Genomic DNA, 13,071 nt, shown 5'->3' with positions numbered 1-13,071 from the left:
GCATCAGCATTCCTGGGCTCTCCTCTTTAGCATATTTTGTGAGCAGTGAAGGTATGTTTTAATGCAAAGATATTCATAGGCTGGATTTTTTATGCTAAAAGCTTATCATTCACAGCTTCCTTCAAGCATTATGTACATCTAGAATCCCTGCTAAACGTTTCACATTATGCATGACCATGGGCCCAATGATGCAACAAAAGCCAACCATAAGCTTTGAATAATCCTTTATTCTAATCAATTAGGAAGTTGCTCACATCCTCTTCATGGGTTCTCCTCACATGGAACTCTACCCAAGCAGCTGTATAGTTTGTTTTAATAACGAAGAATTAAATTAATTGCCGTGCATGACTTCTTCAAAGAGAAGTCAGCTTACATCCTATTGAGATCATTACTGATGGAACAATAGTCCTGATGCATGTGTGCTCTTGAAGTGTCCTCACAATTTATTTCAGACCTAAGAGACTCCACCACACGTGTAGCATCATATTCCTATGACATACCCCTACAAATTTGCTTGCAAGAACCCAGTCTTCATCAGTAATTCTGGATCATAGAGACGTAAGGCCCGCTTCAGGTGATGTGGATGGATGAAGCTCCCTGACAAAACATTGTTGGCTCACATCCCTCCCTCTTCATTTGGAGGGTGGACACAATCTGGGTGCCACCCAACTTCATTGCGGCCTGGATGAGGTAGCCTCTTGTGAAGCCACCCTGATTGAATCCCCGTGCTTAAAGCCTTCTAGAATACCTTTCTCAAAAGTACTATATTTTTGGTAAGGCATCAAACAGAAGACTCTCATGTCTTACCAAAAAGAATCTACCCCCACACACCACACTTGAGCATATATATGCATGTATTCATTTGTTCAACGTTCAAGGTCCAATTTCGACAAATAGGATGGCCTACATAACAACCTTGAACCTGGTTGGAAGAAGCTTTGACCCTCCTCCACAGACGCTACTTTACAACAAGTTGCTCACCAGCGCATGCTATGCTCCCCCAAAGTGATGGCCCAGGGCCATAACCATCAGCCCCATGGATCATCCCAGCCTTTTGGACCTTCCCTTTTCACGAAGTCCAGGATGGTATGGACAGCTTCTTGAACTCGGTTTGATAAGCTATGATTGCCCCATTGTATTTCCACTTTCTCCGCTCCTCCCATCGCCTTGCACAGCCTGCACAACATGTCAACGCAGGAGTGAATCAAGCTCCATGGCTCAGCTACATGCTAAAATAGCATAAGCAAAGACCTTATGCTTTAGTAGTATTTGCCAACATGTCCACCAACCTTAGCGAAACCAAATGAGACTCATGCATTGGTTATCACAATGGAAAGATACAAAGCCATACTTTAAAGGTAAAACCCTGGACAAGTGTTCAAACTAGGATTATACAATTTAGTGCGGCTCCCAAAGTATGAATCTGGCACTCTTCAAGGATGCAAAGAATGCACAAATGGAGGATTATGGGGGCATTTTATGAAAAACCCCCCTCTTCCCCCTTTTTTCCTAATGCTTGGCAGCCCCTTGTTGAGCATTCGCCCCGGAGCTGTTTTGGGGGGATGCCCAAGGTGGGGTGAAGGCTGCCCAAACAGGTACTCCCTGCTCCTCCTTTGCTGTCCATGTTGGATTTTGTTCCAATACTTAATGTCTGTATTTTTCTGGTGTTGCTCCCGGCCTGACACTTTCCTAAGCCACATGCCCTTATTGATGTGCACCTACACTATCCATGCACACCCCAAACTGCACTTGCACTCAGGCATCTATCCTTTTGCAAATGGAGCTCACAATGCCCAGTGCTCTCTGCTAAACCTTAAATAGTGTTCCCCAGTAATCATACTGTATCGGAATGATGCATAGAAGGACAACGGAGAAAATGTGATTGGATAAATCATGTACCGCTCAACTAACGCGTGTTTGTCCACATACTCTGGGACATACTCGTCAGCCATGGAGAAGATAACCTGCATAAAGAGAACATATATAATCAGCTGCCAGTCCAATAGGAAGGTGTGAACTCAATAATCATGATTCATATCACATTAAGCACTAAAGGCATCCAAATTGCACTAGCTTCCTTTCTCCTACAAAATGATGCCTCAAAGATACAAACTTGGACATTAAAAAACTAACCCTTGAAAACTTGGGGGATTTGATGATGAAAACACCGCATCGCACAAAGAAGTGGAGCTGGAGTGCAACCCCACCCCCCTGACCCCCGCACCCCCCCCAAGGGGGCGTGCACTCAGCTAGCCTGGGTGCTGCTGCGAGCTGCTCCATCCTTTCTTTACCTTGCTAGAGTGCATTTGGTGCAAACTCCCTGTTTCTAAGACCACCTCCTCAGCCTGTCCAGCCTGACACCTTCTGCCACCAGCAAACCTCTGGCCCTGCTCTTCAGCTTGCCCCCATCTTTTCTTTTCTGTCTTCTTCTCCTCCTGCTTCTCCCCCGTAATGGTTTCATTTTCCCTCCTTTTCTCCTCACCCCCCCAGCCCACATTCTTACCTTCCCCTCCTACTTCTGTTATTTGGTTAGCTGCTCCCTTTTTAGGGTTTTCGTTAATTCCACAGCCCTTGCCTTTAATGACTCCATGGAAATTGCTCCTGATTCCCAAACGAGGCCACCCTCAGCTTCCCTCTTACTAAGCAGACCTCTGGCTGTTGTATTCGAAGAAGTCCGCCAGCAAGCTGATGAGTTAACGGAAGCGAGGGTTGAGTGCAACTTGCCAGGACCCTCAGGTGGCTCAATACCCTGCGGCATTGCATAAAGATTGCGGCAGCGAGGCTTTGACAGCCGCCCTCAGATGCCTTTAGTGTAAGGAGGCAGTGGGCCCTGAACCTCAAATCACATGCACTAAGAAAGAGAATGCAGAAGGACTAGGTTTCAGGAAATCAGCGAGTTCCAAGATGTGTGGCATTGTAAAGAGCTATAGATAGGAGTAGCAGAAGTTAATCGTGGTTAGGTGTGCATTACTTGCTGATTTATTATGGTAAGAGGTTAAATATTACTAGTGATAAATGTGGGGATAAACAGGTGCTAGGTGGTGGAATAAACTGGCACCTATATCTAGGTTTAAAATCAAGCAGTTCTAGTGTGTGTGAACATCCACAACTGTGTGGGTTCCTTTGTGTGTGGGAACCACCTCTTAAGAGGATCTTATGTAAGCATCGATGTATGTAGGTGACACTTTTAGGGACACTTGGCATCATAGTTTGACATGTGGGCCTGTGGCATATGTGGTGGCAGCATATGTATACACCTTGTAAAGGGGGGTCTCTCCTATGAAAGGACCATTATCATAATGTTATGAGTATGCCTAATCTTTTCAAGTTAATCTCGTGCCCTCTTGCTTAATCACTCTTCTAAACCTTTGTCATAACTCCTAATCCCAACATCTGGTATCAGAGCTACCCCGCCTCCCACTACGCCTCTGTCAATTTTCGCTGCCGCATGTCGAGAGCCTGCCACTGCCTCAGAGCCCCATGTGTGCCACCATTTGTGATGGAGCTAGTGGTTAGCAAGCCACCACCACTATCCAGCCATAAGAGCAGAGCTGCCCACCTTGCCGGCAGCACTACTGCAGATAAAGCCACATCCACCAGAGGTTCCGCCCAAACCCAGCGGCACTCAGATCACTTCTGCCACCACACGCCAAGAACCAGCAGCCCGAATTTTTTTTCCATCCCGGACATTTGTGCTACTCGTTCTTCTGTCCTTGCCTTGACACTCCATCCTCCACGTTCCTCGGTAGTTCCACTTCGCCATCATCATCAGCTGTTCATCGCTGGCAAAACTTTGGGTATTGGGTTTTTTGCTTTAGGGCTTTCTCTCATAGATACTTTTTGGATTAGGCATCCTAGGCACTCCAGAGTTCAGTGCAAATCTAGGCACTCCTGCATCAGTGCAATTAACTATCCGGAGCATTGTTTAAGCTCACTCAGGTGTGCATCTTGTTTCTACCTATGATGCATGCCCAGATGCCATTGCCTGGTGGCCCTGGGGAAAGAGAGAACCATACCATGCTCATCAACCACATCCTATACCATACATATTTCCAAAGTCGATAGATGATAAGCCTTTCTTGGGTGATCCAGCGCTAAAGGCCGAGGAAAGGCTTGACTCCAATGAATGCTCTAGGATTGGAGTGAGTTCCCTATATGTGGAGGTCTACCTGACCAATGGATGAAACATAAGATCTGCTGCCAAGCTGTAATCAAGGAAGTGGCATAAGGGCAAGCTGGTATGCGCCTAGTAATATGACCAAAAATGACATCCGAGTGATCCAAAACCCAGTGGCCATAAGCATCTACTTTCATGTGTGCACACATGGCTACCAACATCTTTGTCCAGTTAATAAGCAATGTGGCTTTACGTACCAACATGTGATAGTGAATGTCGAGAATGTTCAAGCCTTCATGCATTTTGGGCGAGCACAAATAAGCACGTTTGAGCAGATGAAGCCCTTTGCGATCCGATTGTGTTTGCCAGAGACAGGCAATGGCATGAGACATAAATGTATCAACGTGCTTGCTAGTCCAAGGTAACAAAGGAAGGTGAAACTGAATGTACGCCATGACGATCGCCTGGACAATTCGCAAGCGGACATGCAAAGGCCAAGTGGATAGCTTCCAGTAATCAATTTTGCACTCCAATCGAGTAAGCACCCATGCCACCTCATTTTTCAAAGAAACATCCCAGCCAATGAGGTATCCCAAATGCTTGACCAACTAACCGGGTGGAACAATCTGCCTTGGCCAAAGATTAGAATGCCAAAGATAGTGGCAGACTGATAACAGCTTCGACTTTCGAAAATTGACATGCAACCCAGCTGCCAACCCATAAAGCAAAAGGGCATCCATAATCCATTGCAAATCCATAGGGGTATTTCTAGGGAAGGAGGAGTCATCAGCATAGGCCTGTGCCACAAAGTGAGAACCATCCGGAATCGAAATACCATGCAAGCTGCCCTGCTAGGTAAGCTTGTCAATATATAATAGCAAGTGGTGTGTGGCAATGGCATAAAGCAGTGCACTAAGTGGGCAACCCTGACGTACCGATTTACCCAAAGTCCAAGTGGCTGAAAGTTCCCGGTCAAAAATGCATTTAGCAGTACCCCCTTGGTATAGCCAATAAATCACATTTCGCATTTTGGGTCCAAAGCCTGTCCGATCCATCACCCCAGCTATGAAATCCCAGTGGATAGTGTCAAATGCCTTAGCAATATTCACTTGCATGATCAGGACATCTTGGTCACTGTACTTGGCATACTCAATACCCATGTAGGCATTTGCTATGTTATCCATAATTTGCCGCCTGGGAACAAAGCCGTATTGTGCATAGTCACCAGAAACATTTCAAGGTTTTTGACGTTTCGGGATTTTTGAGGTTTCGGGACAAAACGTTTCACTTGTCGGCTAAGAAACGCGAAGTTCATAGTTATTTCTATATAAATACAATAAAATGGTTTAGAACTTGTAGTTTGTAGAATTATTTGTAGGCCTACCTAGTGCTAGCTAGGCACTAAAAATACGGTAAAAGCTTAGGCAATTGTGGTCACAATTGGGCAATTGGGGAGTTGTGGAATTGTGACTAGTGAGAAATTGGGGATTTATGAGAAATTGGGCAATTGAGAATTTAGGGAATTAGGAATATTGGGAAATTTGTGAGAAATTGGGAGAGAGAGGAGGAGGAGGAGGAGGAGAAGAAGAAGAAGAAGAAGAGGTGACTGCAAATCACGTGCAAGAAAGAGAGAGAGGATGTTTGGGCTGCAGGTCGCACGCGGAGAGAGAGAGAGAGAGAGAGAGAGAGAGAGAGAGAGAGAGAGAGGAAAGAAAGAAAGATATATTAACGTCTGCGAAAAACCAAAGTGGCCTATGAGACCAAAACATAGTACACAGCTGATGGTGTCTCATCAAAAGCTGATGGTGTCTCATCAAAGGTAAGACAAAAAGGACTAAAAAAAGTCCTAAAACACTCCTAAACAGCTATGAAAGGAAAATACTCCTACTGAGGTACAACAAAAGTGTATAATATCTACAACTAGCATAAGGCTGGTGTAATCTGCTCATCTCAGTATCTCTCTCATGGGGTGCTGTAAGATAGAGAAACTAAAGTGGCAGGGCAGTCGTCTCCTGTGGCAGGTGATGTGGCTCTAATCCACCGATGAGAGAGAGAGAGAGAGAGAGAGAGTGAAAGCCCAACATTTAAAAAAAACACTTAGACCAAAAAAAAAAACAATTTGTTTTTTTTAGAAACAAAAAGAAATCCCCGTTTCTGAAACGCGTTTCATTCGTTTCAGGGTTTTGGAGTTTCTCAGCCCAGAAACGCGTTTCTGTGTGACTATGGTATTGTGCCGGGTGCAATCCTGAGTGAAGGTAGCCCTTAATGCGATTAACTATCATTTTTGTGACCAATTTATAAACAACTAGCATAAGAGAGATGGGCCTCAAGTCGCCTAAATTCTCACAGAGTTGCTTTTTTGGGAGCAATTTCAGCAAGCCTTCCTTCCAAGAATGAGGCAACATGTCGTCACGCCAACATTGATTAATCATGCATAGCAATGGAAGCTTCAATTCCAGCCAAAATGTGTGAAAGAATTCAATCGTCAAACCATCCCACCCGGGAGATTTCCATTTGCCCAAACCTCTAAGTGCAGCCTGTAGTTCTTCCTCCATAAAGGACCCTTCCAAGCCTCGTGCCTCAGCAAGTGATAGGATCGGTGCAACCTCATCCAAAAGCATAGTGCGAGCAGCCAATGCATCCTATGTAAGTGGCATAGGGGGGGTAAACAAATCCCTCAAATGAGAGTGACACTTTTCCGCAAGTTGTTGGTTGGTAGAGGTCCACGTGCCATCAGACAACATAACACGTGATATGCGTTGCTTTTGTCTAGAGGCATGGACACCTTTGAAAAAGGACTTGGAAGAGCATCCCTTATCAAGCATTGATTTTTGCCGGGCACACACTTGCCACTTTGCAATCTTTCATTTATCATTGTCCTTGATACAAGATTCAGCATCCATTACTGTGACATTTTCCTTAACAGTCAGTGGTCTTGTATGACTAAGTTCAGTGTAAGACTACACAATCCTTTTGGCCTCTGCCACCCTCTCCCATAAAGCACCCATGTACCACTTGCCATAGTCCCTTATCAACATTTGCATGCGTGAAACAAAACAACGCCATGCATTGTCAACATCCTCATTCAACTGTAGCAAAAGGGATTGCACAACCGAGCGTACATGAGTGAGGTAACTATTGTTGATGAGAAGTAATCGTTTATGCGGCAGAGGTGGGTCATGAACCCCCATTCCAAAGTATAGAGCTAACCACAACGGGGCATGATTAGACAGACACATTGTGTGGTCAATCCATATGCGGCATGTAAAGGCATCATACTGATTTGCATTTAACAAATACCATGATCAAGACGGGTAAAATAGTGCGACTGAGCATTATGCTGAAATGTGAATCCAGGAGTGTCTGGCATGAGCCGTCTCCAGAGATCCAAATCATGCAAACCCTCAAGGCCATTCTGCTTGCTCAGCCCGCAACATATGGAAACGATGTGAGGAGTTATCCTCATGGCTAGGTGAGTTATTGAAATCCCCTATGAGAAACGCATTTGTAACCCATGGGTAACACCGGATGGAGCGCCAAAGTTCCGCTCTACGAAGCGATGTCTGTGAAGCATATATACTAGCAAACTCGTAAACCTCGCCAGCAATGAGACACTGCACCACCATCCACCATCCATGTGGGTCATTGTATGCGACACATGGCTGCAAATCGTGTTTAACCATGATGAAAGTACCCGAAAAGTTGCTTCTACAAGCATAAAAATTTTGATACCCTGAGAAAGCGCCATTTCTACCAGCAAACAGGTGTTGATTGTGTTCTTGCACACACACTACATGCGGTTGCATACTATTTACATATGCCCAAAAGAGCCTCCATTTATTGGGGTCGCAAAGGCCCTGTATGTTAAAGCTAATGCATTTCAACAGTATATACATATGGAAATGATGAAGGATGACGAAGCTCATGATTCCATTTGCATAAGTGCCTGACTCCCTGCATCACCATGTGAGGGGACAGGAACCTCAAAGCCCATTGAAACATTGCCCACATCGTAAATGTTATTCACAAAGAACAAACCCTCTTTAACGACCGCAGCCCATAGCCTTCCCACACCACTAATTTCAGCAGAGCAACTAGATTGACCATTAGAGGGTATTGAAGCGGTCCAGTTACGAGTGGGGACCACACACGGTTTTGCATGGATTGGCTTTTTAGGCCGTTGCCATGCTGATGCATGATCTTTCTCTGCACTTTTGGCCTAAGTAGAAATAACCTGTGGGACTGCAGGCATCTTGCCTTTTCCTTTATCATGAATTAGATCCCCAGAAGCAACCGGTTTGCCCTTTTGTTGCTGCTCCATTTGAGTAATTTCAGCCACTTTTGAAGGATGCATGGTTGCAACTGGAGGTTGCAGGAGGGTCTGAGGGCATTTCGAGGCCATGTGTCCAAATTTTTTGCATGTAAAACAAGCACCCACAAATGTGCCCCATTTCAACTCAAAAAACGCAGGACCCATGGTAAGGTCATCAATCTATAGCATAATCAAGGGAGGAGAGGGTACATCTGTATCCCAGAGAATGCAAAACCTATTCCCATTGCCATTAGGCCTCGGAGGACAAATAACTTTTCCCAAACTGGTAGCAATCTGTGGCAAAGCAGCCCCCAAGCATTTGGGGAAATCCACAACCTCCACCCACATTGGGCATTTATGACGCATCAAGATCTGATAATCCTTTGTAGGTGACCACGGCAATACATGAGTCATTTGTGCCCCAAAGTACAATGGTGATTTTTCCAACAGCATTTGCTTAAAACGAGGCTCAAAACACAAAACATCATAAAAGCCTCATGTTGCAAAGTAAATACCCTCAATGCCGCATACACCGAACTCTAAGTTTAACCATTGAGCAACATCATTTGCATTGGGCATTTTCCACGGAAAAAACAAAATGATTGCATTCTCCACTTAACAAGGGATACAATATCGGGCAATGCAATCGACACAGTGTGTTCAAGAAGTGGCTTATCCCATAATTTGCGAATATCAGCAAAACCCTCATGCATTGCATCATAGACTATCTGAGCATCAATAGTGTCGGGGCAATTGTCCTGCTCCATAACCTGTCGGCGTTTAGGTTCCACACCAGTTGAGAGGGCACGACGCTCATTATCTCGGCTGTACACTACAGTCGGCTACGAAGAACTGGAAGACATTACGAAAAGGAAGAAAACACAGTTGCTCCTATGCGCACACTTTTCTTTTTAGAAACTGCTCTTGCACGCACACACGGTCACTGTTGTACGCACACCTCTTGCTGCTGCACACACGCACGCGCGCGCGCGCGCACACACACACACACACACACACACAAACACAGCTTGCAATAGAAAGGGCAAACGAGGAAGGAGAAAAGGAACCACACCAAAGAGACACACACACACACACACACACAAAGCAAGTATGGAGGAGGGATTGACGAAATTGCACTCGCAGACAAGCAAGTCACAGGCGAGTAGAGTCGCAGGCAAGCAGAGTCACAGGCTCACAGGTTAGTAGGGTCACACGCTCGCAAATGAGTAGGGTCGCAGGCGAGCAAGGTTGCATGCGAGTAAGGTCGCAGACGAACAGGGTCGTAGATGAACTCCACCATACCTTTACAATACACAACACACACACACACGCGCGCGCGCGCGTAGTGAAGCAGCTATGAGGGAGAGATGGCACACAGCTCGATTAGATTTCCTTTTAGTGAGTGTGCCCTAAAACAAATACAAAGATAAGGACATGCCATAAGAGAAATAAGAGGGAGTTCCTACGCACGGAAAATATCCTCCTAGTGAGAGAGAGTGTCCCGACTGGTCCTAGAGTGTTCACACACCGCCCACGACAGAGATGTCTACAAACTGCCCCTAGAGTGATGACGTCAACATGTACAAAGATATGGCTGATCCATCCCCAAAAGGCAATAAGCGTAAAGCTTTGCAGAAAGCTTTAAGCTTTTCAAGAGGAAGAGCCTTTGTGAACAAATCTGCCACATTGTATTGTGTAGAGACATACACCAAGTTGATGTCTCCTGCATGGAGCCTTTCCTTGGCATAATGGTAAAGCACCTCAATGTGCTTTGTGTGAGCATGAAACATTCAGACCCTCACAACTACCAATGTGCTCTAAGAGTCTGTCAGTGTAGATAGGATCTACGAAAATGCGTCTAAGCCGTACACACTCAATGGTAGTTGTAAATGTTGCCCTGTACCCAGCCTCACAACTAGATGTGGCCACTATCGGTCGTTTCTTGCTGAGCCATGATATGCATGAACCACCAAGAAAGAAACAAAATCCGCTAGTGGACACTGGTGTCATAATGTCCTGACCAATCCAAATCACTTAAGGCATGCAGCTGTGACTCACCCCCGCGATACAATAATCCAAGGAACACAGTGCCCTGTAGGTAAACCCACTTGACATCCTGTCAAATGCCTGGTACCTAGGCAATGCATAATCTACTCAACTGTGAGACCCCATACTGAATGGCTGGCAACATGTTGCATAATTAGATCAAGCATCCAACACCCTACTGATATAGTGTCTGATCGAAAGGCTCACCAAAATCCTGAATGCTTAGCATGGCACCCGTTTCAACTGGTGTAGCCACAAGCTTGTAAGGCTGAAATCTTCTCGACATCCGGGCTTGTGAGTAGCATGTCATCAACATATAACACGATGACCACCGAATCCTCTTTAGTCTTCCTAACATACAGAGTGCTCCCTATTGAATTGCTATTAAACCCATGTGTGACCAAGTAGGCATGTATCTTCTCATACCATGCTCTCAAACCCTGCTTAAGGCCATACAAAGCTTTCCATAACTAGCACAATTTGGCTTCCTAACCCTTTTGAACAAAACCATGAGGCTAAGAAACATAAATCTCCTCATACAAATCACCGTTCAAGAAGGCAATTTTGATGTCCAACTGATACATTTTCCAACCATGATGTGCTACCATAGCAATGATATACTTGATGGTGGTCATACAAAATATGGGTGCAAAGGTCTCATCATAATCTATGCCCTTTTAATGTGCATAAATTTTTGCCACAGGTCTGGCTTTGTAGAGATCAATGCTACCATCAGACTTCTGTTTGATCTTACAGACCCACTCCGTACCAATAGCCTTCTTGCCAAAAGACAAGTCAACTAAATCCCAAGTGCCATTCTTCAAAATGGAATCATATACCTACCGTGCTCTTATTAGCAACTTGTGTAATGAAGAGGAACCAGTTTTATTTGAAGAAGCATAAGAGAATCAAAATTGGATGCATGCTATGATTATGCCCACATGCATGGTGAGAACTAGCACGTGTTCTACCTACCAAAGAAGCCACTACATTGATAATCCGCAACGTTTGCAACAGCCGATGATACTCCTAGTTATTTCTTGTTTAAATTTGATTTTCCTCTCCTTTTGCCTGGCTAAAGTTATGGCTTCATCATTTACCTTGTACCTTATTTCTCAGAATCGGATTTAGTCCTTATGTAAATCTGTCTTTTTAAAAAAAAAACAGGTGCAACTCCTTGTAGTGAACTTCCCACTTTCCCTATAGTTCCTAAAAAAATTGAGCTTCAGATGTGTAATACTATTCTAAATCCCTTTATTTGAGTTGTTGGAGTTGAGTCCACTAGCTTTAGAAGTTTCTCCTCTCCCATTCTTTGTCATGAAAGGCTCTAAAAATAGGGGCCAACTATTCCGAGTATCAGCTGGCAAGGCTCTAAACCATATTTTGGTTTCATCCTCCTTCAAAAATAAGTGTATAGTCCTTAGCTTCTCTTCAATTGTATCCCTTATTGACTGACAATAGAAGAGTTCTAGCTCATCCAAAAAGTCTTAAACATTCTCACTTGATCCTCCATAAAAGATTGGTAAAGATCCCATTGTTCTCCTCTTTGCAGCAATAAATAAAGATCAGAAACAGCCTTGGAGCAAGAATAAAGTCTGTCCTCAGTGTGGGGGGATTTGGCATTTCTGGTTGCTGATTGTCAGCATCTCGGTTAACCATAACCTGTTGAGATGCAAGATAGTAGAGACGATACCCTTAACTCTCCAAACTATAGCCCATAAAGATACATTTCACTACCGTCATCAAGCTTCGTGCGGTGTTGCTCAAGCACAAGAGCATAAGCCAAGCAACCAAAGACACGCATATGAGCCACTGATGGCTTTTTGTCATGCCAAGCTTCGTAAGGAGTGATAGACTCTAAGGCTTTTGTTGGACCCCTGTTAAGCTCATATGCTGCAAACATAACAGCTTCCATCCAAACTGAAGCTAAATTTTGCCCTTTGACCATAGATCATGCCACCTCCATAAGAGACCTATTTTCCTTCCCATTACACCATTCTATTGAGGTGTATATGGCACGGTACATTGGTACTAAATGCCCCTCTCAGACAAGTATGCATTAAATTGTTTTGACATGCACTCCCCCACTCTATCCGTACGTAGGGTTTGCACTTTGCACCCTAACACCTTCTCAGCCATGTGCTGAAAGTGCCTGAAACACCTCTGATTTTTTCTAAATCTAGAAAGGTCAACAATGAATGTAACAAAATAGAGGCATCCTCCAATAGATGGTGTTTCATCTAGCCACATACATCACTATGCACAAGCTGTAATTTCTGGACAGCCATCTCTAAACCATCTTTGGGAAACGGTGTCTCATGCATTTTGCCAATATGCAACCCTCAGATACATGTTTGATGCGTGCTGCAAGCGGACGCAAAGCAAAAACCATATCATGCCTTTGAAGGGAAATTAGACTATCAAAGTTCAAATGTCCAAACTGAGCATGCCATAGCTCAGCATCTGTCATTCTAGATGCGGTAGCAATTGCAAGTGCATCATGTGTAGCTCTTTCATATACATCAAGCCTGTAATGTGAAATAGAGTGTCACCATTTGGCCACCCAAATGGTCCACCCGTGCTTTCTTATTATGTA

At 44.5% G+C, this 13,071-nt stretch overlaps 1 protein-coding gene across 1 annotated transcript in view; it reads right to left on the bottom strand.

Annotated features, from left to right (window-relative positions):
* Window positions 1–212: 212 nt before the first annotated feature.
* Window positions 213–13,071, bottom strand: part of LOC147627418 (alpha/beta-Hydrolases superfamily protein) — a 45,909-nt gene continuing 33,050 nt past the window's right edge. The window contains exons 8-9 of the mRNA XM_086816053.1: window positions 1,900–1,964; window positions 213–1,176 (exon numbers count right to left, since the gene is read on the bottom strand). Of these exons, the coding sequence (XP_086672179.1) occupies window positions 1,029–1,176; window positions 1,900–1,964 (213 nt within the window). The 3' untranslated portion in view covers window positions 213–1,028. The remainder of the gene's footprint in view (window positions 1,177–1,899; window positions 1,965–13,071) is intronic.

This window comes from Cibotium barometz, chromosome 21 (assembly GCF_041138505.1).
Source record: "Cibotium barometz isolate CiBa-2024 chromosome 21, ASM4113850v1, whole genome shotgun sequence".
NCBI classification, from domain to species: domain Eukaryota; kingdom Viridiplantae; phylum Streptophyta; class Polypodiopsida; order Cyatheales; family Cibotiaceae; genus Cibotium; species Cibotium barometz.
The sequence above is the reverse complement of the archived record's forward strand: the minus strand, read 5'-3'. Positions and strand labels throughout refer to the sequence as shown.